This window comes from Chiloscyllium punctatum, chromosome 6 (assembly GCF_047496795.1).
Source record: "Chiloscyllium punctatum isolate Juve2018m chromosome 6, sChiPun1.3, whole genome shotgun sequence".
In the NCBI taxonomy this organism is placed as follows: domain Eukaryota; kingdom Metazoa; phylum Chordata; class Chondrichthyes; order Orectolobiformes; family Hemiscylliidae; genus Chiloscyllium; species Chiloscyllium punctatum.
Window position 1 is genome coordinate 79,047,503 of NC_092744.1, and position 27,442 is coordinate 79,074,944.

The following is a 27,442-nucleotide window of genomic DNA, read 5'->3' on the forward strand; positions in this document are numbered from 1 at the left end:
AATCCAGAGACTGGGCCTCCACTGCCCTCTGGGGCAGAGCATTCCACACAGCCACCACTCTCTGGGTGAAGAAGTTTCTCCTCATCTCTGTCCTAAATGGTCTACCCGTATTTTTAAGCTGTGTCCTCTGGTTCGGCACTCACCCATCAGCGGAAACATGTTTCCTGCCTCCAGAATGTCTAATCCTTTCATAATCTTATATGTCTCAATCAGATCCCCTCTCAGTCTTCTAAACTCAAGGGTACACAAGCCCAGTCACTCCAGTCTTTCAGCGTAAGGTAATCCCGCCTTTCCAGAAATTGACCTCATGAACCTACGCTGCACTCCCTCAATAGCCAGAATGTCTTTCCTCAAATTTGGAGACCAGAACTGCACACAGTACACCAGGTGTGGTCTCACCAGGGCCCTGTACAGCTGCAGAAGAACCTCTTTGCTTCTATACTCAATCCCTCTTGTTATGAAGGCCAGCATGCTATTAGCCTTCTTCACTACCTGCTGTACCTGCATGCTTGCCTTCATTGACTGGTGGACAAGAACACCCAGATCTCTCTGTACTGCCCCTTGACCTAAATTGATTCCATTGAGATAGTAATCTGCCTTCCTGTTCTTGTCACCAAAGTGGATAACCATACATTTATCCACATTAAACTGCATCTGCCATGCTTCTGCCCACTCACCTAACTTGTCCAGGTCACCCTGTAATTTCCTAACATCCTCATCACATTTCACCCTGCCACCCAGCTTTGTATCATCAGCAAATTTGCTAATGTTATTGCTGATACCATCTTCTATATCATTAACATATATTGTAAAAAGCTGCGGTCCCAGCACAGATCCCTGCGGTACCCCACTGGTCACTGCCTGCCATTCTGAAATGGAGCCGTTTATCACTACTCTTTGTTTCCTGTCAGCCAACCAATTTTCAATCCAATCTAGTACTTTGCCCCCAATACCATGTGCCCTAATTTTACTCACTAACCTCCTGTGTGGGACTTTATCAAAAGCTTTCTGAAAGTCCAGGTACACCACATCTACTGGGTCTCCCTCATCCATCTTCAGAGTTACATCCTCAAAAAATTCCAGAAGATTAGTCAAGCATGATTTCCCCTTCATAAATCCATGCTGACCCTGACCTATTCTGTTACTACTATCCAGATGTGCCGTAATTTAATCCTTTATAATAGACTCCAGCATCTTTCCCACCACTGAGGTCAGACTAACTGGTCTCTAATTTCCTGCTTTCTCTCTCCCACCTTTCTTAAAAAGTGGTATAACATTACCCACCCTCCAATCCGCAGGAACTGATCCTGAATCTATCGAACTCTGGAAAATAATCACCAACGCATCCACGATTTCTCGAGCCACCTCCTTCAGTACCCTGGGATGTAGACCATCAGGCCCCGGGGACTTATCAACCTTCAGACCTAACAGTCTCTCCAACACCAAATCCTGGCAAATATAAATTCCCTTAAGTTCAGGTCCTTCAGCCACTGTTACCTCAGGGAGATTGCATGTGTCTTCCCCAGTGAACACAGATCTGAAATACCCATTTAATTCTTCTGCCATTTCTTTGTTCCCCGTAATATATTCCCCTGTTTCTGTCTTCAAGGGCCCAATTTTAGTCCTAACCATTTTTTTGCCTTGCACATACCTAAAAAAGTTTTTACTATCCTCCTTTATATTATTGGCCAGTTTACCTTCGTACCTCATTTTTCCTCTGCGTATTTCCTTCTTAGTAATCCTCTGTTGCTCTTTAAAAGCTTCCCAGTCCTCATTTTTCCCACTTATCTTTGCTATGTTATACTTTTTCTCTTTTAACTTTATATGTTTCTTAAATTCCCTCGTCAGCCACGGCCGCCCATGCCTCCTCCTGGGATCTTTCTTCCTTTTAGGAATGAACTGATCCTGCAACTTCTGCATTATACACAGAAATATCCGCCATTGTTCCTCCACAGTCATCCCTGCTAAGGTATTGCACCATTGAACTTTGGCCTGCTCCTCCCTCATAGCTCCATAGTTCCCTTTATTCAACAGAAGTACTGTCACTTCCGATTGTACCCTCTCCCTCTCAAATTGCAGATTGAAGCTTAATGTATTATGGTCACTACCATAATGGCTCCTTCACTTCGAGGTCTCTGACCAATTCTGGTTCGTTACACAATACCAGATCCAGAATTGCCTTCTCCCTGGTCAGCTCCAGCACCAGCTGCTCTAAGAATCCATCTCTGAGGCACTCCACAAAGTCTCTTTCTTGAGGTCCAATACCATCCTGATTCTCCCAGTCTACCTGCATGTTAAAATCCCCCATAACAACTGCAGTAACATCTTTGCGACAGGCCAATTTCAGCTCCTGATTCAACTTACATCCGACATCCAGACTACTTTTCGGGGGCCTGTAGATGACTCCCAAGTGGGTCTTTTTACCCTTAGAATTTCTCAGCTCTATCCACACTGACTCTACATAACCTGACTCTAGGTCCCCCCGCGCAAGGGACTGAATATCATCCCTTACCAACAAGGCCACTCCACCCCTTCTGCCCGTCAGTCTGTCCTTACGATAGCACGTGTAGCCTTGAACATTCATTTCCCAGGCCCTGTCCACTTGAAGCCACGTCTCAGTTATCCCCACAATATCGTATCTGCCAATTTCCAAAAGAGCTTCAAGCTCATCCATCTTATGTCTAATGCATAATGGCATTCAATTAGCTATCCTTTATTTCCTGTCCCTTAATACCCCTACTTCAAGAGAACATTTTTTAACCCTTTGATCTCTTAAAGATGAAACAAGTCTTAGATTTCTTTGTCTAGGTGCTTATTCAGCCATGCATGGCAAGTGTATCTATCAAGGACAACTCTGCAGTTTGTCACTTCACAATGGGTTAAGACCCTTTTAAAGATAACGGTTTTCCAATTAAAAGGCCACATATTCACAAACTCTTATCTTTATCCAAAAGTGTTCATTTTACCTTACACCCCAAGTTCGTTCAATGACTATGTTCTCCAATCATATTCAAACTTGTACATAATATCCAATCAACTCAGTACATATTTGCATGAGTATATTCAGTCATTACAGTTTCACATCTATTGACTGTAAATATGAGCTTTTTATTGCCGTAGGGTGTGATGTGGAGATGCTGGTATTGAACTGGGCTGGACAAAGTCAAAAGTCACACGACACCAGGTTAAAGTCCAACAGATGTATTTGAAATCACAAACTTTCAGCGGGCAGCTGCTTCATCAGGTGAAGTAAAGGAGCAGTGCTCCGAGGGCTTGATTTCAAATACACCTGTTGTAACCTGCTGTGATGTGATTCCTGACCCGATCCGAGAGTGATACAGTCGCTCAGTGGTTAACACTACTATCTCACAGTGCCAGGAACCCAGGTTGAGTTCTAGTCTTGGGTGACTGTCTGGGTGGCGGTTGTACATTTTCCCTGTGTCTGCTGTCTGGATCGAGTTTGCATATTTTCCCTGTGTTTGCATGGATTTCCTCCAGGCATTCTGCTTTCCTCCTTCAATCCAAAGATGCTTTGGTTGGGTGGATTGGCCGTGCTAAATTGCTCCATGGTGTGCGGTGTGGGTGGATTAGCCATGGTGATTTCAGGCACTGGATAGAGAGGGTGGAATGCCTTTTGCAGGGTCAGTGCAGACTTGGTGGGCTGAGTGGCCTCTTTCCACACTATAGGAATTCTATGATTTCTTTACTCCTTTTTGTCCTAATTAACAAAACGTTACCAATCTTTAGCTTCAAAATTTCTAGTTGACATAGAATTCACAATGTTTGTGGTCACAAGTTTTAGATTTACATTTGCTTTGCGAATTCCCTCATAATCGATATTCTAATTTTAGCATTACACCTTTGTTCTGAATTTCTACCTTCTGATGGCACAGTTTTTCTGTATATAACTTGTAGGGATCTTTAGGAGTTAAGCACCTTAAAGCTGTTGTATCATGCTGCAGTCATCTGTGTCCAGGGTACAAAAACCATATTTAACCCTCTTAAGTGTGGTGTAAGTTTGATAAATTTTGTGCTCCTCCTTCCAAGACCATTGTGATGTTCAAAGTTGAAGACAATACTCCAGTGGGGAACAGCATAGTTCTGCACAACTGAAGCATTGCATTCTCTCCCTGGTATTCCAGTCTCTTTGAGATAAAGGCCAACATTTCATTAGCCTTTTTGATCTTGTGTCTGCTCATATTTAAATGATTTATGCACTTGGGTTCAGTGACTCTTGAGACATACAGCATGGAAATAGACCCTCCAGTCCAATCAGTCCATGCCGACCATAATCCCAAACTAAACTAGCCTGCACTTGGCTTATATCCCTCCAAACATTTCTTATTCATAGAACATATATAGAACATAGAACAGTACAGCACAGAACAGGCCCTTCAGCCCACGATGTTGAGCCAACCATTGATCCTCATGTATGCATCCTCAAATTTCTGTGACCAAAAGCATGTCCAGCAGTCTCTTAAATGTCCCCAATGACCTTGCTTCCACAACTGCTGCTGGCAACGCATTCCATCCTCTCACAACTCTCTGTGTGAAGGACCGGTCTCTGACATCCCCTCTATACTTTCCTCCAAACAGCTTAAAACTATGACCCCTCGTGTTAGTCATTTCTGCCCTGGGAAATAGTCTCTGGCTATCGACTCTATCTGTGCCTCTCATTATCTCGTATACCTCAATTAGGTTCCCTCTCCTCCTCCTTTTCTCCAATGAAAAACGTCCGAGCTCAGTCAACCTCTCTTCATAAGATAAGCCCTCCAGTCCAGGCAGCATTCTGGTAAACCTCCTCTGAACCCTTTCCAAAGCATCCACATCTTTCCTATAATAGGGCGACTAGAACTGGATGCAGTATTCCAAGTGCGGTCTAACCAAAGTTTTATAGAGCTGCAACAAGATCTCACGACTCTTAAACTCAATCCCCCTGTTAATGAAAGCCAAAACACCATATGCTTTCTTAATAACCCTGTCCACTTGGATGGCCATTTTAAGGGATCTATGTATCTGCACACCAAGATTCCTCTGTTCCTCCACACTGCCAAGATTCCTATCCTTAATCCTGTACTCAGCTTTCAAATTTGACCTCCAAAATGCATCACCTTGCATTTATCAAGGTTGAACTCCATCTGCCACCTCTCAGCCCATCTCTGTATCCTGTCAATGAACTCATCCAAATGTCTTTTAAACATAGTAACTGTACCCGCATCCACCACTTTCTCTGGAAGTTCATTCGACACACAAAACACTCTCTGAGTAATAACTTTGCTTCCCATGTCTTTTTAAAATCTTTCTCCTCTCACCTCAAAGACATGCCCCCAGTCTTGAAATCTCCCACCATAAGGAAAAGACACTGCTATTCATCAAATCTACACCTCTCATGATTGTATAAAGATCTATAAGGTTTCTCTACAGACACCCATGAGCCTAATGAGTTTTGAGAAGATTTGTAGCTCAGGTTGAGGTTCTGGATGTAGGTTTGCTTGATGAACTGGAAGGTTCATTTTCAGACGTTTTGTCACCATACTAGGTAACATCTTTAGTGAGCCTCCAGATGAAACACTGCTTTCTATTTATATGTTTGGGTTTCTTTGGGTTGGTGATGTCATTTCTGTGGTGATGTCATTTCCCGTTCATCACTAAATGAAACAAATTAGAGGAAACTTTCAAGTCCATCAATAATACCCTTACTGGCATAAATTCACTAAAGAGGAGGAAAACCACAACAGACTGCCATTCCTAGATGTCACAGTAGAGCAAACAGCCAATGGGGAACTTCAAACCTGCGTCTTCAGGAAAACAACACATAACACACCAAATATTGAACTACAGAAGCAATCACCTGAACATCCACAAACGAAGCTGCATCAGAACATTATTTCAACGAGTCACCATACACTGCAGCACAGAGGAACTAGGCAGAGCAGAGGAAAATCATCTATACAGTGTATTCATAAAGGATGGGTACTAATGAACACAGTCTACAGATTTCTCAGCAACAAACCTAAACAAGCAGACAAAACATATCCAGAAATGCTAGCCACTCTCTCCTACATCAAAGACATCTCAGAAATGACTGCCAGACTACTCAGACCCCTTGGCATCATGATAGCCCACAACTCCACCAACACACTAAAACAGCAGCTAATGAACTTGAAAGACCCTATATAGACAACAAGTAAAACTAATGTCATTTACAAAATACTGTGCAAGGACTGTAACAAACACTACATTGGACTAACAGGCTAAAAACTAGCCAGCAGGATACATGAACATTAGCTAGCCACAAAAAGACATGATCCTCTCTTACTAGTATCCTTACATATGGATGAGGAAGGACACCACTTCGACTGGGACAACATATTCATCCTAGGACAAGCCAAACAGAGACATGCAGGAGAATTCCTAGAAGCATGGCATTCCAACTGAAACTCTATCAACAAACACATTGACTTGGATCTGATTTACCACCTCCTGAGAAAAAGAACAGGAAATGACATCACCATAGGAAATGACATCACCAACCCAAAGAAACCCAAACATATAAATAGAAAGCAGGAGTCATCAGCAGTGCTTCATCCAGAGGCTCACTGAAGCTGTTACCTGGTATGGTGTTGAAGCACCTGAAAATGAACCTTCCAGCTCAACGAGCAAACCTGCATCCTGAGTCTCTTAGCTCCCTTCATGAATGATTAGCCTGCCATATTCACCACCTGACCTCCATGGAAGAAGATTCATGTGCCTGGCTAGTTTTCCACATCGGAGGTCAGATGTTGAATGAAGTGTGTTTGTTGTCTGTGAAACCTTATCCCAGCAAGAATCCACACCAGGAGCCAAAACGAAGACATGGGGTTCCCTCAATCGCTATGTGGACAAAGTTAAAAATCACACAAGACCAGGTTATAGTCCAACAGATTTATTTGGAAACACTAGCTTTCGGAATGCTACTGCTTCATCAGGTAGCTGTGGAGCAGGCCCATATGAAATAGAATTTATAGCAAAAGATTACAGTGTCATGCAACTGAAATGATATATTGAACAAATCTAGATTGTTGTTCAGTCTTTCATCTTTTAGAATGAGTTGCAGGTTTTGGTTCATTAGTATGCAAATCCCAGAACTTCTTTTAAGTCACATTCTGAAGATAACTTAAGGTTTTATATGTAAAAAAGTGACATCTCAGCCCAGACAGCGCTAAAGGTGTAAGGTTAAAGTCTGTCTGTATCCCGATCTTGAGTCAGACTCTAACCTCACACCTTTAATGCATTATCTGAGCTGAGATATCACTTTTTGTTTATAAAACCTTAAGTTATCTCTAGAATGTGACTTAAAAGAAGCTCTAGGATTTACATATTAATGAACTGAAACCTGCAACCCATTCTAAAATATGAAAAACTTAACAACAATCTGTTGTTAATCTATTGAACAAGTTGTTCAATATATAATTTCAGTTGCATGACACTGTAATCTTTTGCTATAAATTCTGTCTTATGTTTCTGCTCCACAGCTACCTGATGAAGGAGCAGCACTCCGAAACCTCTTTCTTGCGAATAAACCTGTTGGACTATAACCTGGTGTTGTGTGATTTTTAACTTTGTCCACCCCAGTCCAACACCAGCATCTCCAAATCATTGCTATGGAGACTGTGTTTTCTAGTAGCTGTGACTGACTAGCCACTGAGATGCTGATATCAATCCCATTTTATCTTGTGTGCAATTATCAGTAAAAACGTCATATATTCCCTCTTAACACTGGTAAATATTTTTGATATTTATGTTTGCAAAGTCTATAGCATTCCCAACGTTACAACTGCACTTTCTGAGTACTTCCTAGGCAAAAAGGAGCATTGAAATGTTCAGTGGTCATGAAAAATGTTATAAATGCAAGTCCTTTTTTGTTTACGTTTCCCTATTTGTTGAAACTACCTTCTCACTTCAATCAGAGAATAAAAAACATTCACTGCTTTCTGTCCCACTATCTTATCAATTTAAGCAGTGTTAAAAGTTCACAGATGTATGCTGTGCAAATATAAATGTTGAAATGACCGGCCAAGGCACAGTGTCAATTATTACTCCTCTTATTAAGTTGCTAATTAAGAAATTCAATGATCCACTTCAGAAATCCCAATTAGCCACAGGTAGCTAGGGCTTAATTAATGGAGTTCCTTTCACTTTCACTACTCTCCCTGAGCCAATCTCTTGTATAGGTTGTTCTGCTATAGCCCGCGTTCCGTCAATGTGAATTCGCTGTAATGCGATTGACAAATTGGGGGCGCTGTTTCTAAAGCACGAACTTTTTAAACGGATGTTGGCTGTAACGTGATGACATTGCCAACAATTTTAGTGGTGTTTCTAAAGCGTGAATTATCCATGACACGGGGTTGCACAAGGACGCGACCATCGCGTTATAGAAGAACTGACTGTACTGACATGGCTTCTCTTTTTGTTAAAAGTTGAGGATCTACAGATCTGCACACACGACGGGCCGACTTGTTGCACAAAGAGGATGGAAGAGAAGTATCAAGCAGTTGTTCGGAGAGAGGTCCTGCAGAGCATCCATTTCCTGAGCTACGAGCTGAAATACAGGATTGAGAAGAATGGGGAGGCTTTCCAAGGTAGGAATGTTCTGGCAAATAAACCCTGGGTGGAGATCCGGTCGCAAGTTAGCTTGCTGTTGAAGTGAAGGTGATTCCCTCTTGCAGTGCTTGTAAAACTACGTTTGTGCTTCATAGCCTGGACCTGTCCCTATCCAAGTTGTAGTGGAAGTGCATCTATTCAAAACTTCAAAGGGATTTTTAAAATGAGAGTGCAATCTAAATTCTGACTGCTTTTCCTCTGGATGTGCTGAGATTGCTTCTTTGCCCCAAATAGCTCATTGTCCATCTGCTTCTACTGATCACTCAGAACCTTCCTGCCCTATGGCTACCTCATGATCGCAGATATTGCTTGCCCTTTTGGCATTGTGCTTATAAAGGTGACTCAAAGCATTGGTCAATATGGAGCAACAGTGAAAGAAAAAGACTGAGGAACTAAATGATATTTAGGGGTATTAATACTGGATCGAGAAGGATGGTAGTTATTCCTCTCAAAAAACAGTTAAAAAATCCCAGTAATATTTGAAAATGAACATACTGGCTATACTGGAGCTCTGCTCTGATTAGAATCAGATTAGTATGTACCATTCACACGCTTTATTGGTGTTTCCATCTGGCCTGAGTTAAATAGGAAAGGTATAGCATTTAATGTCTCTCTTCCCTCTCTGGAATTTTCATCCATTTATCATTTTGCACTCTGAATGTATTTGCCTCTTTTTATTTGTTGAGTGCTGTACTCTCAGAATAGAAAATGCCACGAAATAAGCAGATGCAGCAGATTCTACATTGTGGTTCATGCTTCTTCTTCATAGAATCCCTACAGCGTGGAAGCAGGCCATTCGGCCCAATGACCCAACACCGACCCTCTGAAGAGCATTCCACCTAGTCCCACCTCCCCCCCATCTGATCCCTGTAACCCTGCATTCCCATGGCTTATCCACCTAGCTTGGACACTACGGAAAATTTAACATGACCAATCCACCTAACTTGTGTAACTTTGGGCTATGGGAGGAAAGCTGAGCACTTCGAGGAAGCTAGTACAGACGCAGGGAGAATGTGTAAACTCCACACAGACGGTCACCCAAGACTGGAATTGAACCTTGATCCTTGGCGTTATGAGGCAGCAGTACTAACCACTGAGCTCCCATGCCACTCAATAGGTTTTGGTTCCCTATATGACAAGTACCTCAATTCTGTCAGAGTGATCTTTAACCTCATTGCTCCATATCCCTGTTGCGTTGGTTTACAGATGTTATTATGGATCCCATGACTCCCTAACCCTGTGTGAATGGTTGGTTCATGCTAGTTTGGATTCCATGACATTCTAACCCCTTGATACTTGGTTCTGGGAGTGAGCCCTGTGCAATCTTATTAAAGCACCTTTCCGAGGAACAAAGCTAGGTGAATTGGCCATGCTGAGTTGCCCTTGGTGTCCAGGGATGTATAGGTTGGGTGCATTGGTCATGGGAAGTGTCAGGTTATTGGGTAAGGGGATGGGTCTGGGTGGGATGCTCTTCAGAGGGTTTGTATGGAATTGGTGGGCCGATTGGCCTGTTTCTACACTGTAGGGATTCTATGGTATTCTGTGGTAAAGCCTATATGTTCTCTCGCTATAACATGTAGTTCTCGAATAAGATTGTTGCTGCGCAATAACCACTTGCAAGGGTAGAATCCAACTGCCTCAGTGTTATACTTGATAAGCCAGAGAACAGTGATCAGTGAAACAGACAGGAAACCCATTAAAATTCAGAACTGTGTATATTTTGTTTTGTAGCCAAACAAAACCCATGGACGGTTGAGTGAGATTTGGCAGATCTGTCAAAGCTGTTGCATTAGTACTTATTTAAACCGAAAGTGATCCTGCTCAAGCTCACTGGAGGCAGTCCCTTTGGAGTTGACATTTCCCCCATATTCCACTAAGCCTTGTGGAAGGTATCGCCACGCAATGGCCCAAGACTTTCTGTGCTTTGCCAATTAACAATCAGTGCTGTTAGTTAGAACTCACCTCCCTGCTTACTGTTGTTGCAGGTTTGCCCCACAAATTGCTGAAAGTCCATCATGCAAACTGCAGGGGACCTGAGCGACCAGGGCAAGCAAGTTCTGCCCGTTTAACCAATCACGCTGAATTATTCCGAATTTAACAGAGCACAGAGAAAGCAGTGTAGATTAAAGTGACTGAAATGGATGACAAATGTGGCATGGAAAAATAAATAGGAAAAGAAAGATTGGATTAACAGAGAAAGAAAAAAGGGACATTTAAAAACAACTTTCCATTTAGTGATTGAATCACAAATGGCTATGGCACTATACTTGTGTGGTTCATTTTCAATGCCAAAGTGGTTAACTGGTAGTAATTAACAGTCATCATATTACAGAAAGGATGATTAGTAATGGAATGACACTGGCGTAACTTTCTGCAGTGAGCACATTTATACTTAATGTGCAAAAATAGAAACTTCATTGCCACTCAATGGTTTTCCATGGGGATTCAGACAGTGTGATGCCATTTTCATGAAGGTTACAGCAGAGTGCTGCATCTCGGACCACAAATTCATGATTTCTACATTTAATTGGGCATCAAATTTCTCCTGAAGTTGCTATGGCATTTTCACCTAAGTAATGATGATGTCATCAGAATCACTGTTATTTTGAGGGAATTTTCAAATTTTCTTTCCATTTCTTATACTTCATGCTGAGACATTAATGATCACACTGGAGTGACCTTTCCAGTTTAAAGTCAGTCAAGGAAAATTGCTCATCACACTAAAGGTTTGAAGTATCAAAGACATTTCCCCCACAGGTGGAAGCTATCCAGCCCATGGGGTCTAGGCTTGTAGTGACAGTTTGTGAGAACTTTGAAAAAAAAGAATCCCACTGTTATCACCATGTCACCCTGTGTCTTCTGCCTTCAGTGCATGATTAATCATTTTCACGCCTGTGTCCAGTACTGAAAATGGGGTTTGATTACAGCACTTGCAGCTTAATCAGAACTTCCTCTAATCACAACATGTAATTTTTGGACCATAGTGTGAGTTTTTAAGAGAGAAAATTTGGTGAGAGGGACTGTTTTAAACAATGGGCCAATTCATCATTTACAGTTCACTAGGAGTTCGGCTAAATGGCAGATTCAGGGACAGTCTCTTTCTGTGAGCCCCAGTGAGGTTTCTCATACTACTCTCCAAAACCCACCTTATTACCTTTAACTCTGCACCTCAATGGTGACCCACTAGTCCTCTCTGCCCTCTCAGGATAAGCAGAACTACTTGCCACTGTAGACATGAGGAAAGAAGGTAACAGCTGCAGTTGCTCCTTAATGCAAGCCTGTTCTTTCGAGCAGCGGTGAATTTACAGTCAATGAGTGATCATTGCACCCAGCTCAGATCCACTGGAACTGGCAGTCGTAGAATCATAGAAAATATGAGCAGGTATAGGCCATTTGGCCCTTCAAGCCTGTTCTGCCATCCAGTATGACCATGGCTGATCATCCAACTCAGTAATCTGTTCCTGCTTTCACCCCATACGCTTTGATTCTTTTAGCCCTAAGAACTGAGTCTATCTCCTTCTTGAAAGCATTCAGTGTTTTTGCCTCAATTGCTTTCTGTGGCAGAGAATTCCATAGACTCACCATTCTCTGTGTGAAGAAATTCCTCCTTATCTCAAAATGGCATACCACGTACTGTTAAATTGGTTCTGGATTCCTGGGCCACCAGGAACATCCTTCCTGTGTTTACCCCCTGTCCAGTCCTGCAGAATTTTATAGGTTTCTGTAAGATTTCTCCCCCCTCCACCACACTGCTTCTGAACTCCAGTGAATATAGTCCTGACCAATCCAGTCTCTCTACAGATGTCAGTGCTGCCATCCCAGGAATCAGTCTTAGTGAACTTTGTTGCACTGCCTCAATAGTCAGAACATCCTTCTTCAGAAAAGGAGGTGAAAACTGCATAATATTTCAGATGTGGTCTCACCATGGTCCTGTATAATTGCAGCAAGACATCCCTGTTCCTGTACTCAAATCCACTCACTATGAAAGCCAACGTATCAGCTGCCTTCTTCACCACCTGTCGCATCTGCAAACTTACTTGCAGCGACTGGTGTTTGAGGCCACCTTGGTCTCATTGCACCTCCTTTTTGAACTTATTGCCATTCAGTGTGGATAACCTTGCATTTATCCACACTGCACTGCACCTACCATGCATTTGTTCAGCTCAACACGTCCAAATCATGCTGAAGCTTTTCTGCATCCTCCTCACAGCTTATCCTCCCGCCCAGCTTGGGTCATTTACAATCTTGGTGATATTACATGGAGTCCCTCGTCTAAATCATTCATATGTATTGTGAATAACTGGGTCCTAGCACTGATCCCTGTGGTACCTCATTAGTCACTCCCTGCTACTTGGAAGAAAAAAATGTTCATTCTTACACTTTGTTCCTGCCTGCCAATCAGATCTGTATCCATATAAGTATACTTCCCCAACTCCCATGCACTTTACTTTTACATACTAATCTCTTATGAGGAACCTTATCAAAATCATTCTGAAAATCCAAGTAAGCCACATCCACTGGCTGTCCCTTATCAACTCCACTTGCTACATCCTCAATAAAACTCCAGTGGAATTGTCCCTTTGGTAAATCTCTGCCGACTCTCTCTGAAGTCTAGACTAGAGTGGTGCTGGAAGAGCACAGCAGTTCAGGCAGCATCCGAAGAGCAGTAAAATCGACGTTTTGGGCAAAAGCCCTTCATCAGGAGGGACTCTGTCTGAACTCTGCTCACAAGTACTCTGCTATGAAATCTTTTATAGTGAAAACTCGCTTTAATAGTGAACTCTAGCATTTTCCCTACTCTTGGCGTCAGTCTATCATTCAATTTTCTCTCTCTCTCCTTTTTTTAAATAGTGGGCTTGCTTTCGCAACTCTCCAATTCATAGGAACTGTCCCAGCATCAATAGAATCTTAGAAGATGACCCCAATGCATCCATTATTTCTAGGGTCACTTCCTTAAGCACTCTAGGATGGAGATTATCAAGTCATGGGGATTTATCAACCCTGTGTTACCCAATATTTTTGTGACATTATTCGTGTTGTCCTTTGTGAAGACAGAACCAAGTATGTATTTAATTGGTCTGCCACATTTTTGTCCCCCATCATAACTTCTTCTGAATGTAAGGGGCCTGCATTTGTTTCACTAATCATTTTTTCCTTGCATACCTTGTCAAAGCTTTTGCGATTATTTTGTATGTTCCTGTATGTCTTGTACTCTATTTCCCCCCTCTTCGGTGATCCCATTGTCTTCCTTTGCTGATATCTAAGCTCTCCCCAATCCTCAGGTCTGCTGCTTTTCTTCAACAGCCTCTATTCAGATAAAAGCATAATACTGCGGATGCTGGAATTTTGAAACAAACACAGGGAATGCTGGAGATACTCAACAGGTCTGGCAGCGTCTGTGGAGAGAGAAAACAGGGTTAATATTTTGAATCTGGTATGAACTGAAAGGTGCTGGAAGAAAGGTTTTTATTTTATATATCAGCCTGGTTGTCCCTAATGGTACAATATTGTGCTGAAAGTGGTGCTCCCGCACATTGTGTGTCCTCATCTTCCTTCTTGGTAGACAGCTCTTCAGCATCACATCACATCCTCTCTTCACCTGCTCCACTTAGAGTCAGAGAGAGTCAAAGAGTCATACGGCAGAGAAACAGACCCTTCAGTCGAACCAGTCCATGCTGATCATTATCCCAAACTAAACTGGTCTCACCCGCCTACTCTTGGCCCATATCCCTCCAAACCTTTGATTAGATTAGATTAGATTACTTACAGTGTGGAAACAGGCCCTTCGGCCCAACAAGTCCACACCGACGCGCAACCCACCCAGACCCATTCCCCTACATTTACCTCTTCACCTAACACTACGGACAATTTAGCATGGCCAATTCACCTAACCTGCACATTTTTGGATTGTGGGAGGAAACCGGAGCACCCGGAGGAAACCCACGCGGACACGGGGAGAATGTGCAAACTCCACACAGACAGTCGCCCGAGGCAGGAATTGAACCCGGGTCTCTGGCGCTGTGAGGTAGCAGTGCTAACCACTGTGCCACCGTGTCACCCTAATAAACATTAGCATGATATTTGCTTCTTATTCATGTACTTATCTGAGTGTCTGTTTAATGTTGTAACTGTGCTCACCTCCACCACTTCCTTAAGAAGTTCATTCTGCACCTGAACCACCCTCTCTGTAAAATATTTCCCCCTCATGTCTAATTTAAGTCTCTCTCCTCTCACCTTAAAATATGTCCCCCAGTTTTGAAATTCCCTGGTCCAGGGGAAAGACACCTACCATAAACCCTATCTATACCGCTCATGATTTATAAATCTCTATCAGGTCACTTCTCAACCTCCAACCAGAGGGCCTTAACAAAGAATTCACCAGCTTCCAAATCTCCCCACCTCATGCCAGGTTTAGCCCTCCCTCTCCACCCTGCCCCCTTGATCTGACCTAACCTGTGTATCTTCCTTCCCACCTATCTGTTCTACCTTTCCCACTGATCAATCACAACATCCTCCTACCTGCATCTACCAATCGCCATCCTATCAACCTTTCCCCCAGCCACATCCACCTCCCTCTATTTATTTCTCAGCCCCCTTCCCCTGATGAAAGGTTCTGACCTGAAATGTTGACTCCCTTGCTCCTCTGATGCTGCTTGACTTGCTGTGCTTTCTCCAGCTCTACACTTTATCCACTCTCAACCTCCTACGCTCCAATGAGAAAAAAAAACCCAACCTCTCTGGCTTTTCTTTATAACTCAATCCTTCCAATCCCAGCAACGTCTTGTAAATCTTTTCTGAACCTCCTCTAGTTCAATAACATCCTTCCAATACCTGGGCAACTACAACTAGACACAGTATTCTAGAAAAGGCCTCAATAATGTCCTGTACAACTCTGGCATAACTTTCCAATTGTTATAGCCAAAGGTCTGAGCAATGAAGGCAAGCGTGCTAAACACCTTTTTAACCACCCTGTCTACCTTTGATGCAATCTTCAAAGAATTATGCACTTGTGCACAGTATAGCATGGACACACTTTATCTTGACTGGATTGCATTAATTGCTCAAGAATCAGGCAACATGGAAGGTTTGACAACCTGCTAATACTTATAGTCAAAATTGGTAAGAAAGATATCTTTAATGCATGTGAGGCATGCTCAGACTTCGATAAATTTAGAAAGCCAGCTGATATTTCCGACAGGTACAGCTGAGAACAGACGTGAGTCAAACAGTCAGGCAGGCAGGGACAAGGTAGGACTAATAAATTAAACTGCATTTATTTCAATGCAAGGGGCCTAACAGGGAAGGCAGATGAACTCAGGGCATGGTTAAGTACATGGGACTGGGGTATCATAGCAATTACGGAAACATGGCTCAGGGATGGGCAGGACTGGCAGCTGAATGTTCCAGGATACAAATGCTACAGGAAGGATAGAAAGGGAGGCAAAAGAGGAGGGGGAGTTGCATTTTTGATAAGGGATAGCATTACAGCTGTGCTAAGGGAGGATATTCCTGGAAATACATCCAGGGAAGTTACTTGGGTGGAACTGAGAAATAAGAAAGGGATAATCACCTTATTGGGATTGTATTATAGACCCCCAATAGTCAGAGGGAAGTTGAGAAACAAACTTGTAAGGAGATCTCAGCTATCTGTAAGAACAGTAGGGTTGTTATGGTAGGGGACTTTAACTTTCCAAACATCGACTGGGACTGCCATAATGTTAAAGGTTTAGATGGAGAGGAATTTCTTAAGTCTGTACAAGACAATTTTCTGATTCAGTATGTGGATATACCTACGAGACAAGGTGCAAAATTTGACCTACTCTTGGGAAATAAGGCAGGGCAAGTGACTGAGGTGTCAGTGGGGGAGCACTTTGGGGCCAGCGACCATAATTCTATTCGTTTTAAAATAGTGATGGAAAAGGATAGACCAGATCGAAAAGTTGAAGTTCAAAATTGGAGAAAGGCCAATTTTGACAATATTAGGCAAGAACTTTCAAAAGCTGATTGGAAGCAGATGTTCGCAGGTAAAGGGACGGCTGGAAAATGGGAAGCCTTCAGAAATGAGATAACAAGAATCCAGAGAAAGTATATTCCTGTCAGGGTGAAAGGGAAGGCTGGTAGATATAGGGAATGCTGGATGACTAAAGAAATTGAGGATTTGGTTAAGAAAAAGAAGGAAGCATATGTCAGGTACAGACAGGATAGATCGAGTGAATCCTTAGAGTAGAAAGAAAGTAGGAGTATACTTAAGAGGGAAATCAGGAGGGCAAAACGGGGACATGAGATAGCTTTGGCAAATAGAATTAAGGAGAATCCAAAGGGTGTTTGCAAATACATTAAGGACAAAAGGGTAACTAGGGAGAGAATAGGGCCCCTCAAAGATCAGCAAGGTGGCCTTTGTGTGGAGCCACAGAAAATGGGGGAGATACTAAATGAATATTTTGCATCAGTATTTACTGTGGAAAAGGATATGGAATTTATAGACTGTAGGGAAATAGATGGTGACATCTTGCAAAATGTCCAGATTACAGAGGAGGAAGTGCTGGATGTCTTGAAACGGTTAAAGGTGGATAAATCCCCAGGACCTGATCAGGTGTACCTGAGAACTCTGTGGGAAGCTAGAGAAGTGATTGATGGGCCTCTGGCTGAGATATTTGTATCATAGATAGTCACAGGTGAGGTGCTGGAAGACTGGAGGTTGGCAAATATGGTGCCACTGTTTAAGAAGGGTGGTAAGGACAAGCCAGGGAACTATAGACCAGTGAGCCTGACCTGGTGGTGGGCAAGTTGTTGGAGGGAATCCTGAGGGGCAGGATGTACATGTATTTGGAAAGGCAAGGACTGATTCGTGATAGTCAACATGGCTTTGTGCGTGGGAAATCATGTCTCACAAACTTGATTGAGTTTTTTTGAAGAAGTCACAAAGAGGATTGATGAGGGCAGAGCAGTAGATTTGATCTATATGGACTTCAGTGAGGCATTCAAGTAACAAAGAGGATTGATGAGGGTAGAGCGGTAGATGTGATCTATATGGACTTCAGTAAGGTGTTCAACAAGGTTCCCCACAGGACACTGATTAGTAAGGTTAGATCTCATGGAATACAGGGAGAACTAGCTATTTGGATACAGAACTGGCTCAAAGGTAGATGACAGAGGGTGGTGGTGGAGGGTTGTTTTTCAGACTGGAGGCCTGTGACCAGTGAAGTGCCACAAGGATTGGTGCTGGGCCCTCTACTTTTTGTCATTTACATAAATGATTTGGATGTGAGCATAAGAGGTACAGTTAGTAAGTTTGCAGATGACACCAAAATTGGAGGCATAGTGGACAGCGAAGAGGGTTACCTCAGATTACAACAGGATCTTGACCAGATGGGCCAATGGGCTGAGAAGTGGCAGATGGAGTTTAATTCAGATAAATGCGAGGTGCTGCATTTTGGGAAAGCAAATCTTAGTGGGACTTATACACTTAATGGTAAGGTCCTAGGGAGTGTTACTGAACAAAGAGCCCTTGGAGTACAGGTTCATAGCTCCTTGAAAGTGGCGTCGCAGGTAGATAGGATAGTGAAGAAGGCGTTTGGTATGCGTTCCTTTATTGGTCAGAGTATTGAGTACAGGAGTTGGGAGGTCATGTTGCGGCTGTACAGGACATTGGTTAGGCCACTGTTGGAATATTGCGTGCAGTTCTGGTCTCCTTCCTATTGGGAAAATATTGTGAAACTTGAAAGGGTTCAGAAAAGATTTGCAAGGATGTTGCCAGGTTTGGAGGATCTGAGCTACAGGGACAGTCTGAACAGGCTGGGGCTGTTTTCCCTGGAGCGTCGGAGGCTGAGGGGTGACCTTATAGAGGTTTACAAAATTATGAGGGGCATGGATAGAATAAATAGGCAAAGTGTTTTCCCTGGGGTGGGGGAGTCCAGAACTAGAGGGCATAGGTTTAGGGTGAGAGGGGAAAGATATGAAAGAGACCTAAAGGGCAACTTTTTCATGCAGAGGGTGGTACGTGTATGGAATGAGCTGCCAGAGGAAGTGGTGGAGGTAGGTACAATTGCAACATTTAAGAGGCATTGAGATGGGTTTATGAATAGGAAGGGTTTGGAGGGATATGGGCCGGGTGCTGGCAGGTGGGACTAGATTGGGTTGGGATATCTGGTCGGCATGGACGGGTTGGACCGAAGGGTTTGTTTCCATGCTGTACACCTTTATGACTCTATAACAGACTATTGAAGGAGTTGTGTTTTGGAGATTTTTAATACCGCGCTTACTTTTAAATTGTTGGGACGTGCTAATCTGTTGAAGTGGATCATCTCTCCTATTAAATTGAGTTTGATTTTCAGAGAGAACCATGCTTTAAACACATTTCAGACGTGCTCATTACACACTTAGAGAATCTGAACAATGATGTAAAATGATGGGAGCACTGTGCGTATTACAGCACATGCTTTGGACAATTCTGAGTACTAGATTATGACAAATGAAGAACTGGCTGAATATGGATAAGTGCAACAGAAGTGCAGAACTAAGTTATTTGTCGTAACTACTGAAAGTTGACACGAGTCACATATATGTCAAAGGGGATCAGTGAATGGCGGGATTATATGGAGAGCAGGAAAAACCTTTGGCAAATGCAAACATTGGCTAATTGTGCAAAATGAAGGACAGGAAGTAAGATCCATAGATTGGTAATATGAGTTGAAGCTATGGAAAGCCAGAAAATGCAGTGTGTATTCTGAAAGTGGACCTTAAAGTGATGATATCCCTAGGGAAATGAACTTGCAATAGGAATTTTGAGCATAGTAAGGGGAGGCCTTGTAGCACTAGTCCAGAATAAGAGTGGAGGGACATAGCTTGACAAGAATGTGAACCATGGACAGGCTGGGGCTACTGTGAGAAATAGAGCCCCTCATGATTGAGATGTTTTGTGGCTATAAACAGACTGGGAAATATGTTGATGATGTCTGTCAAGCAAAAGGAGTTGGATAGCTGAAAAGAATTTGGTATAACCATTGAGGTATCAGATGGAGGACAGTTAGCCTTTATCACACAGATAGATATGCACAGAAAAAGACACTCCCTAATGGAACATGTAAGTTTAAAATTACACTCGTGACTCGGGGGTTCAAAGAGAAAATTTGTGATCGGGATGTTAGAATGAATTCCTTGATTTCAGAAAAAGTGCTCTCCTTAACTCTTTTAGCAGTATACTCCTGGAATGGAAGTCAATTAACATAAAATCTGCATTTTTTTTCAGAGTGAAATGTTCGAAAGTGAGTTTTTTGAAATGACCCCTAACAAAGCAAGTCATATAGAAGGGAAAATGTGGAAGTCAAACAAATTTGCTTATTAGTTGAATTTTGCAGCCAGCGCATGGTATTTCTTAGTTAACTCTGTCTTGTTGAAATAGGTTGCATGCAGAGTGAGAAATGTTCTACTGGTAACGTAAAGGGAAACTAGCAGGCAACTTTATGATGCTAGCCAGTGATTTTCCTTGGGGAAGTGTGATAAGTAAAACAAACAGGAAATTTATGATTAGAAGTCAAGCTTTGGGTGTCTTTAAATCGGTCGGGTCAGATATTAAACAGAATAAGCCAGGAGTGACTTTGGATCAACAATCTTACTTGGAAAGTGATAATCAAACCCTAACTAATCAGGCCAGAAACATTACTTCGATGATAGGTAGATCAAATGGGCTGAAGGGCCAGGGAGTGGCAGAGGGAGTTTAATTTAGATAAAATGAGATGTTGCATTTTGGGAAGGCAAACCAAGGCAGGACTTGTACACCTTGTTGAAGGGTCCTGGGGAATGTTGCCAAACAAGGACACCTTGGAGTGCAGGTTCATAGTTCCTTGAAGATGGAGTTGCAGGTAGACAGGACACAGAGGAAGGCGTGTGGTAACTTTGCCTTTATTGGTCAGTGCATTGGTATAGGATTGGGATGTCATGTTATGGTTACGCAGGACATTGTTTCGGCCACCTTTCGAATACTGTGTTCAATTCTGGTCTCCCTGCTGTAGGAAAGATATTGTGAAACTTGAAAAGGTGCAGAAAAGAATTACAAGGATGTTACCAGAGTTTAAGAGTTTGAGCTATATGGAGAGGCTGAATTGTCTGGGACTATTTTCCCTGGAGTTTCTGAGGTTGAGGGATGACCTTATAGAAGATTATAAATCATGAGAGACATTGATATGGTGAGTAGCCAAGGTCTTTCTCCAAGGGTAAGGAAGTCAAAAACGAGAGGGCATAGGCTTAAGGTGAGAGAAGTATTCAAAAAGGACCTAAAGGCCAACTTTTTCACACAGAAGATATTGCATGTATGGAATGAGCTGCCTGAGAAAGTGGTGGAGACTGGTACAATTGCAACATTTAAACGGCATCTGGGTGTGTACATGATTGGGAAGGGTTTAGAAGGATATGGGTTTAATGTTGGCAAATGCGACGAGATGAATTTAGAATATCTGGTTGGCATGGACGAGTTGAACTAAAGTGTCTGTTTTCATACTGTCCAACTCTATGACTCTAGACTATCGTGTGCTGTTCTGGAATCTACATTGCAGATGTGATAGCATTGGAGAGTATGCAGAGGAGATTTATGAGGTTGTTGCCTGAGCTGCAGAGTTTGTTATGAAAAGACATTGAAAAGAAATTGACTGTCATTGATTTTCTTAGAGCAGTGGAGATTGAGAGGGGACATGATTGAGATGTATAAAATAATGAGAGGGATAGAAAATAGAACAGTATATTACAGGAACAGACCCTTCGGCCCCCATCTCTGTGCTAACCTTGTTGCATTCTAACCTAATCCCATCTGCCTGCACATGGTCCATATCCCTCTATTCCCTCCTGTTCAGGATGCCATTTAAATGTTGCTATCTGATCTGCTTCTACCACCTGCCCTGGCAGGGCATTCTAGCCACTTAATACTTTCAGGTTAAAAGAAACTTGCTTTGTTCATCTCCATTAAATTTTTCCCCTCTCTTTTTAATCCTATGCCCTGCATTATTTGACATTTCCACCCAAGGAGAAAGACTCCCACTGTCTACCTTATATGTGTCCTTCATAACTTTATATATTTCTATCAGGTCACTCCTCAGCCTCTGATGCTTGAGTGAAAACAATCCGAGTCTGTTCGACCTCTCCTTATAGCGAACACACTCCAATCCAGGCAACATCCTGGTAAACCTCATTTGCATCCTCTCCAAAGCCTCCCCATTCTTTCAATAGTGTGGCGACCAGAACTGTACACAAATGTGGCTTAGCTAAAGACTTATCCAGCAAGTTAGGGTAGACAGCAAGAGACCTTCCCCTGGAGTGATCAACGACCAAGGTAACAGGCAGAAGGTTTAGAGGAGATGGGACGGAAAACCTTTTCATCTGGAAAATAGAATCTTGAACTGACTGCCTGTAAGGGTGCTGGAGACAGAAACCCTCATAACATTTAAGATGTTTTTAGATGCACACCTGTGATCACAAGGCATTGAAGGCCCTGGACTAAGTGTTGGAAAATGGGATTAGAAAAGTTAAATGGTTATTTTTGACTGGGCCGAAGGGTCTGTTTCTGTGGTGTATGATTCCACAACTCTATGATGGGCTGAGGGGGGACCTTTTTCTGTGCTATAGATTAGATTAGATTAGATTACTTACAGTGTGGAAACAGGCCCTTCGGCCCAACAAGTCCACACCAACCTGCCGAAGTGCAACCCACCCAGACCCATTTCCCCTACATTTACCACTTCACCGAACACTACAGGCAATTTAGCGTGGCCAATTCACCTAACCTGCACATTTTTGGACTGTGGGAGGAAACCGGGTCTTTATGGATCTATGTCTCTATGAACATGATTTTTCATCTAGGCAAGAAACAAACCAGTTACAAAAACAGAAATTGCTGGAAAAGCTCAGCAGGCCTGGCAGCATCTGTAGAGAGAAAACAGAGTTAACGTTTCAGGTCCTATGACCCCTCCTCAGAACTGATGGTAGGTAGGAGGAAGTAGTTTTTATGCATAAGATAGGATTAGGGGGAGGAGGTAAGGAGCAAATGATAGTTGGAACTAGAGCCCAAAGAGAGAGAAGAATGATTGGATTGACAAAGGAATGGATAGCGGTCAGTCTAGTCGAATGAATAGCGATTAATGACAACAATTAGTGGCTAAAAATGGGGTGTGTGTAATAGGGTAAGGATTGGAATATGAAAAAGATCATTGCTTAATTTTATTCAAGGTGAATAGGCACGTCTTCAAATATTTTTCTTTTAGGAAAAGAGAACAATCTGTTAATATAGCAAGCAGGTAAGCAGATTGGAGTTAATTGGTTAACTCATTTGCTGACTATAAAGGGGGTATCACAGTTGGACTCCTGTGGCATTTGCGCTGGTGCTTCTACTCTAAGGCCTGGTTTCAAATCCCGCCTGCTCCAGAGGTGTCATCACATATCCAAGGTTATTTTTTTAAAATAAAGAGGGAAACATGGAGAGGGTCCTGAGCAGCATTAGGGATGTCCTTTATCTCTGGAGCAGAAAGTTCAGCTTCAGGTCCTACCTGCCATGGAAACATGAAATAATATGTTTAAAAATGTTGATTGACTTTCTTTTTTGAAAGGGGGCACAGATGTGTTTGGTATGTGGATGGAGCTTTAAGACCGGGGAGTTAATGATCTCTATCCACAGAGGACAGTATCTTGGTTTCTGTCCCACCAGCTGGCTTAGTTCTTCAGTAAGACATTTCTAATTCTAAAAAATCAACCCCATGTTCTAGATTCTCCTCACATGTCTCAGTGTCTATGCTGTCAAACCCATTGAGAATGTTTCACTGAGATTGTCTCTCAAGTTTCGAAGCTACTGGACCAAATTTCGGGTGACCATCCTTGTGAATCCTTTCTGCATTGCATCCGAAGTAAATATATTCCTCCTTGGACTCAGAACAAAACTGCACATGAAAATCCACATAGAATCATAGCAAGATTTGCTTATTTTTTGTACTCAGATACCTTTGGAATAAATTCCAATATGCCATTTGCCTTTCCAGATTCCATTCATTATGGAAGTGCTTATTACCAACTGTAGATATTAAAGGTTGGAACGACAATTTCTGTTATTCCTCATCAGCAACCAGGCTCCCTCTTGGAGTTCGAAGTTCACCAAAAATAAAATAAAATTTGATTAGAAATATTTGCTTTCCTTAAGCTAGATTATATTTATCATTTCTTAGTTTGTTAACAACTTCTGTTTGTGTTCATACACGACTGCAATGTTCTGCAAAAACAGAATGACAATTTAGTGCGTGTATTAGAAGAAATAAAAGATATGCAGAGCTTTTTCAGATGTTCCAATGCACACTCTATAGCCAATGATATTATTTCGAACTGCAGTTACTGCTGTAATGTAGGGAACAGAGAAACTCATTTGTGCACAGCAAGCTGCCACAGGTAGAAGTGCTATAGTAGATAGATAATCTGCTTTTTCAATGATGAATTTTAAACAGAACACAAAGGCTCTCAGCTCTTTGAATAGTGACATGGGATCCTTTATATCCACCTTGGAGGGCAGAAGAAACCTGTTTAACTCCTTATCTGAAAAATATTACAGTCTCAGCATTTTCCATGTTGAGCCTTGCAAACTTACCAAGCAGACTATCCCTGACCGCAACTTTAGTTTTCTTTATTATTTACTTTTAAGTATTAATGATGGAGGTGATGCAGTGGTACTGGGCACAAAGTTGTCAGGTTCTACCCTAGGGGACAGCGGGCTCTGCAACTTCTCCACATCATCTGTGGTAAAGTGATTCTTGGAGCTGACAGAATCTTAACTGGATTTTTTTTGGTTTCTGTGGCCTTATCCCCTTGGGTCAGGCTGTCATTGCTATCAGTAGGAAATGGTCTGACTCCTTTCTTTCCTTGGGCTTGGTTGAATGCTATAATTTAATAAGACAAAAAAAGGGTCTGTCAGGTGAATATGATTTATGACGCTTCATTGTCAACAACTAACTTCCCAACTGAAGTATGTGACCAGCCAAAGGTATACCAGCAAGGGTGACCCTCTGGGAGCAAACAGCAGCTGCTATGAATGTTACTATTGAGCAATTAGAGTCATAGAGTCACAGAAATGTAAACTTGGAAACAGACCCTTCGGTCCAACTCGTCCATGCCGACCAGATATCCCAACCCAATCTAGTCCCACCTGATAGCACCCGGCCCATATCCCTCCTAACCCTTCCTATTCATATACCCATCCAGATGCCTTTTAAATGTTACAATTGTACCAGCCTCCACCACTTCCTCTGGCAGCTCATTCCATACACGTACCATCCTGTGAGTGAAAAAGTTGCCCCTTAGGTCTCTTTTATATCTTTCCCCTCTCACCCTAAACCTATGCCCTCTAGTTCTGTGACTCCCCCACCCCAGGGAAGAGACTTTTTCCATGACCCTCATGATTTTATAAATCACTATAAGGCCACCCCTCAGCCTCCGACGCTCCAGGAAAAACAGCCCCAGCCTATTCAACCTCTCCGTTTAGCTCAAACCCTCCAACCCTGGCAACATCCTTGTAAATCTTTTCTGAACTCGAAGTTTCACAACATCTTTCTGATAGGAAGGAGACCAGAATTGCACGTAATATTCCAACAGTGGCCTAACCAATTGTGTCAACTGAGACAACTTATTAATTATGCAGAATGGTAGAATATTTGATTAGAAATGTGATCGATATTTGCAATGAGGATTAAAGACTGAAGTGATTGAGTACGTTGGAGGGTGCTGTGTTAAGGTTTGCACAAGGGGCAGTGGTTTTTCAGCGAGAAAGTGAGGACTGCAGATGCTGGAGATCAGTCAAAAAGTGTGACGCTGGAAAAGCGCAGCCGGTCAGACAACATCTAATGAACAGGAGAGTCAACGTTTCTTATGCTCTTCATCTTATGCTCGAAATGTCGACTCTCCTGCTCCTAGGATGCTGCCTGACTAGCTGTGCTTTTCCAATACCGCTCTTTTTTGACAGTAGTTATTTTCAGTTAGATTCATTGAATCATGGCTGTGTAAGGATGAGGCAAAACCATTGAACTTTTTTTGGGATTTAGCATGAGTACTGAGAAGAGTGTCCTGTAGTCAGCATCGCAGTGAAGCAGTCTGGGAAGAGTGTCCCACAGTCAGCATCATAGTGAAGCAGTCTGGGAAGAGTGTCCCACAGTCAGCATCGCAGTGAAGCGGTCTGGGAAGAGTGTCCTGTAGTCAGCATCGCAGTGAAGCAGTCTTGGAAGAGTGTCCTGTAGTCAGCATCGAAGGGAAGCAGACTGGGAAGAGTGTCCTGTAGTCAGCATCGAAGTGAAGCAGTCTGGGAAGAGTGTCCCACAGTTAGCATCGAAGTGAAGCGGTCTGGGAAGAGTGTCCCACAGTCAGCATTGCAGTGAACAGTCTGGGAAGAGTGTCCTGTAGTCAGCATTGCAGTCAAGCAGACTGGGAAGAGTGTCCTGTAGTCAGCATCGAAGTGAAGCAGTCTGGGAAAAGTGTCCCACAGTCAGCATCGCAGTGAAGCAGTCTGGGAAGAGTGTCCTGTAGTCAGCATTGAAGTGAAGCAGACTGGGAAGAGTATCCTGTAGTCAGCATTGCAGTGAAGCAGTCTGGGAAGAGTGTCCTGTAGTCAGCATTGCAGTGAAGCAGACTGGGAAGAGTGTCCCACAGTCAGCATTGCAGTGAAGCAGTCTGGGAAGAGTGTCCCACAGTTAGCATCGCAGTGAAGCAGTCTGGGAAGAGTGTCCCACAGTCAGCATTGCAGTAAAGCAGTCTGGGAAGAGTGTCCCACAGTCAACATCGCAGTGAAGCAGACTGGAAAGAGTGTCCCACAGTCAACATCGCAGTGAAGCAGATAGGGAAGAGTGTCCCACAGTCAACATCGCAGTGAAGCAGACTGGGAAGAGTGTCCCACATTCAACATTGCAGTGAAGCAGTCTGGGAAGAGTGTCCCACTGTCAACATCGCAGTGAAGCAGACTGGAAAGAGTGTCCCGTAGTCAGCATCGCAGTGAAGCAGACTGGAAAGAGTGTCCCGTAGTCAGCATTGCAGTGAAGCAGACTGGAAAGAGTGTCCTGTAGTCAGCATCACAGTGAAGCATTCTGAGAAGAGTGTCCCACAGTCAACATCGCAGTGAAGCAGTCTGGGAAGAGTGTCTCGTAGTCAGCATTGCAGTGAAGCAGACTGGGAAGGGTGTCCCACAGTCAACATTGCAGTGAAGTATTCTGGGAAGAGTGTCCCACAGTCAACATTGCAGTGAAGTATTCTGGGAAGAGTGACAAAAAGTGATGTAGGGTGATTGAAAGCTGATTGGGTGAATATATATTATTTTTAATTACTTATAGATTGTAAGGTCTTTTATTTAGCTTTATAATTTGTAAGGACAATAGCGCAGAGGTCCAGAGAAGAAGAGCCATTGGATTATATAATTTTAATTTTAAGAGCAATCTAAGAGTTTAATTTAAAGTGGTAAGGCTGAGATGGAGAGCTGAAAGTTTCAGTGTGCTCCTCCTGGTCTATGTGAGAAGTTGGGTACAGTTCCTGTGCTCGGGACCAGATCATGCTCAGGAAGTGTTTCCAGCTGGAGTTCCTGGAAGTCTGAACCTGAGAGCTGCAAGGCTGAGGGTATTGTGGAGAGAATGTAACATAGGAAAATAGGAAATGGGAGGAGGGCTAGGCCCTGTGAGTCTGCTCCCCAATTCAATGTGATCTTGGCTGATTATCCAATTTGGTACTCTGTTTCTGCTCTTTCCCCATAGCCTTTTGATCACTACAGCCCGAAGAACTATACCTTACTCTGCTGGGAAAG

At 42.8% G+C, this 27,442-nt stretch overlaps 1 protein-coding gene across 2 annotated transcripts in view; it reads left to right on the plus strand.

The window, feature by feature from the left end:
- Positions 1–27,442, plus strand: part of LOC140479122 (glypican-5-like) — a 578,521-nt gene that overhangs the window by 75,421 nt on the left and 475,658 nt on the right. For both annotated transcript variants that reach the window (XM_072573060.1, XM_072573062.1), the window contains exon 2: positions 8,460–8,621. In XM_072573060.1, the coding sequence (XP_072429161.1) occupies positions 8,460–8,621 (162 nt within the window). The remainder of the gene's footprint in view (positions 1–8,459; positions 8,622–27,442) is intronic.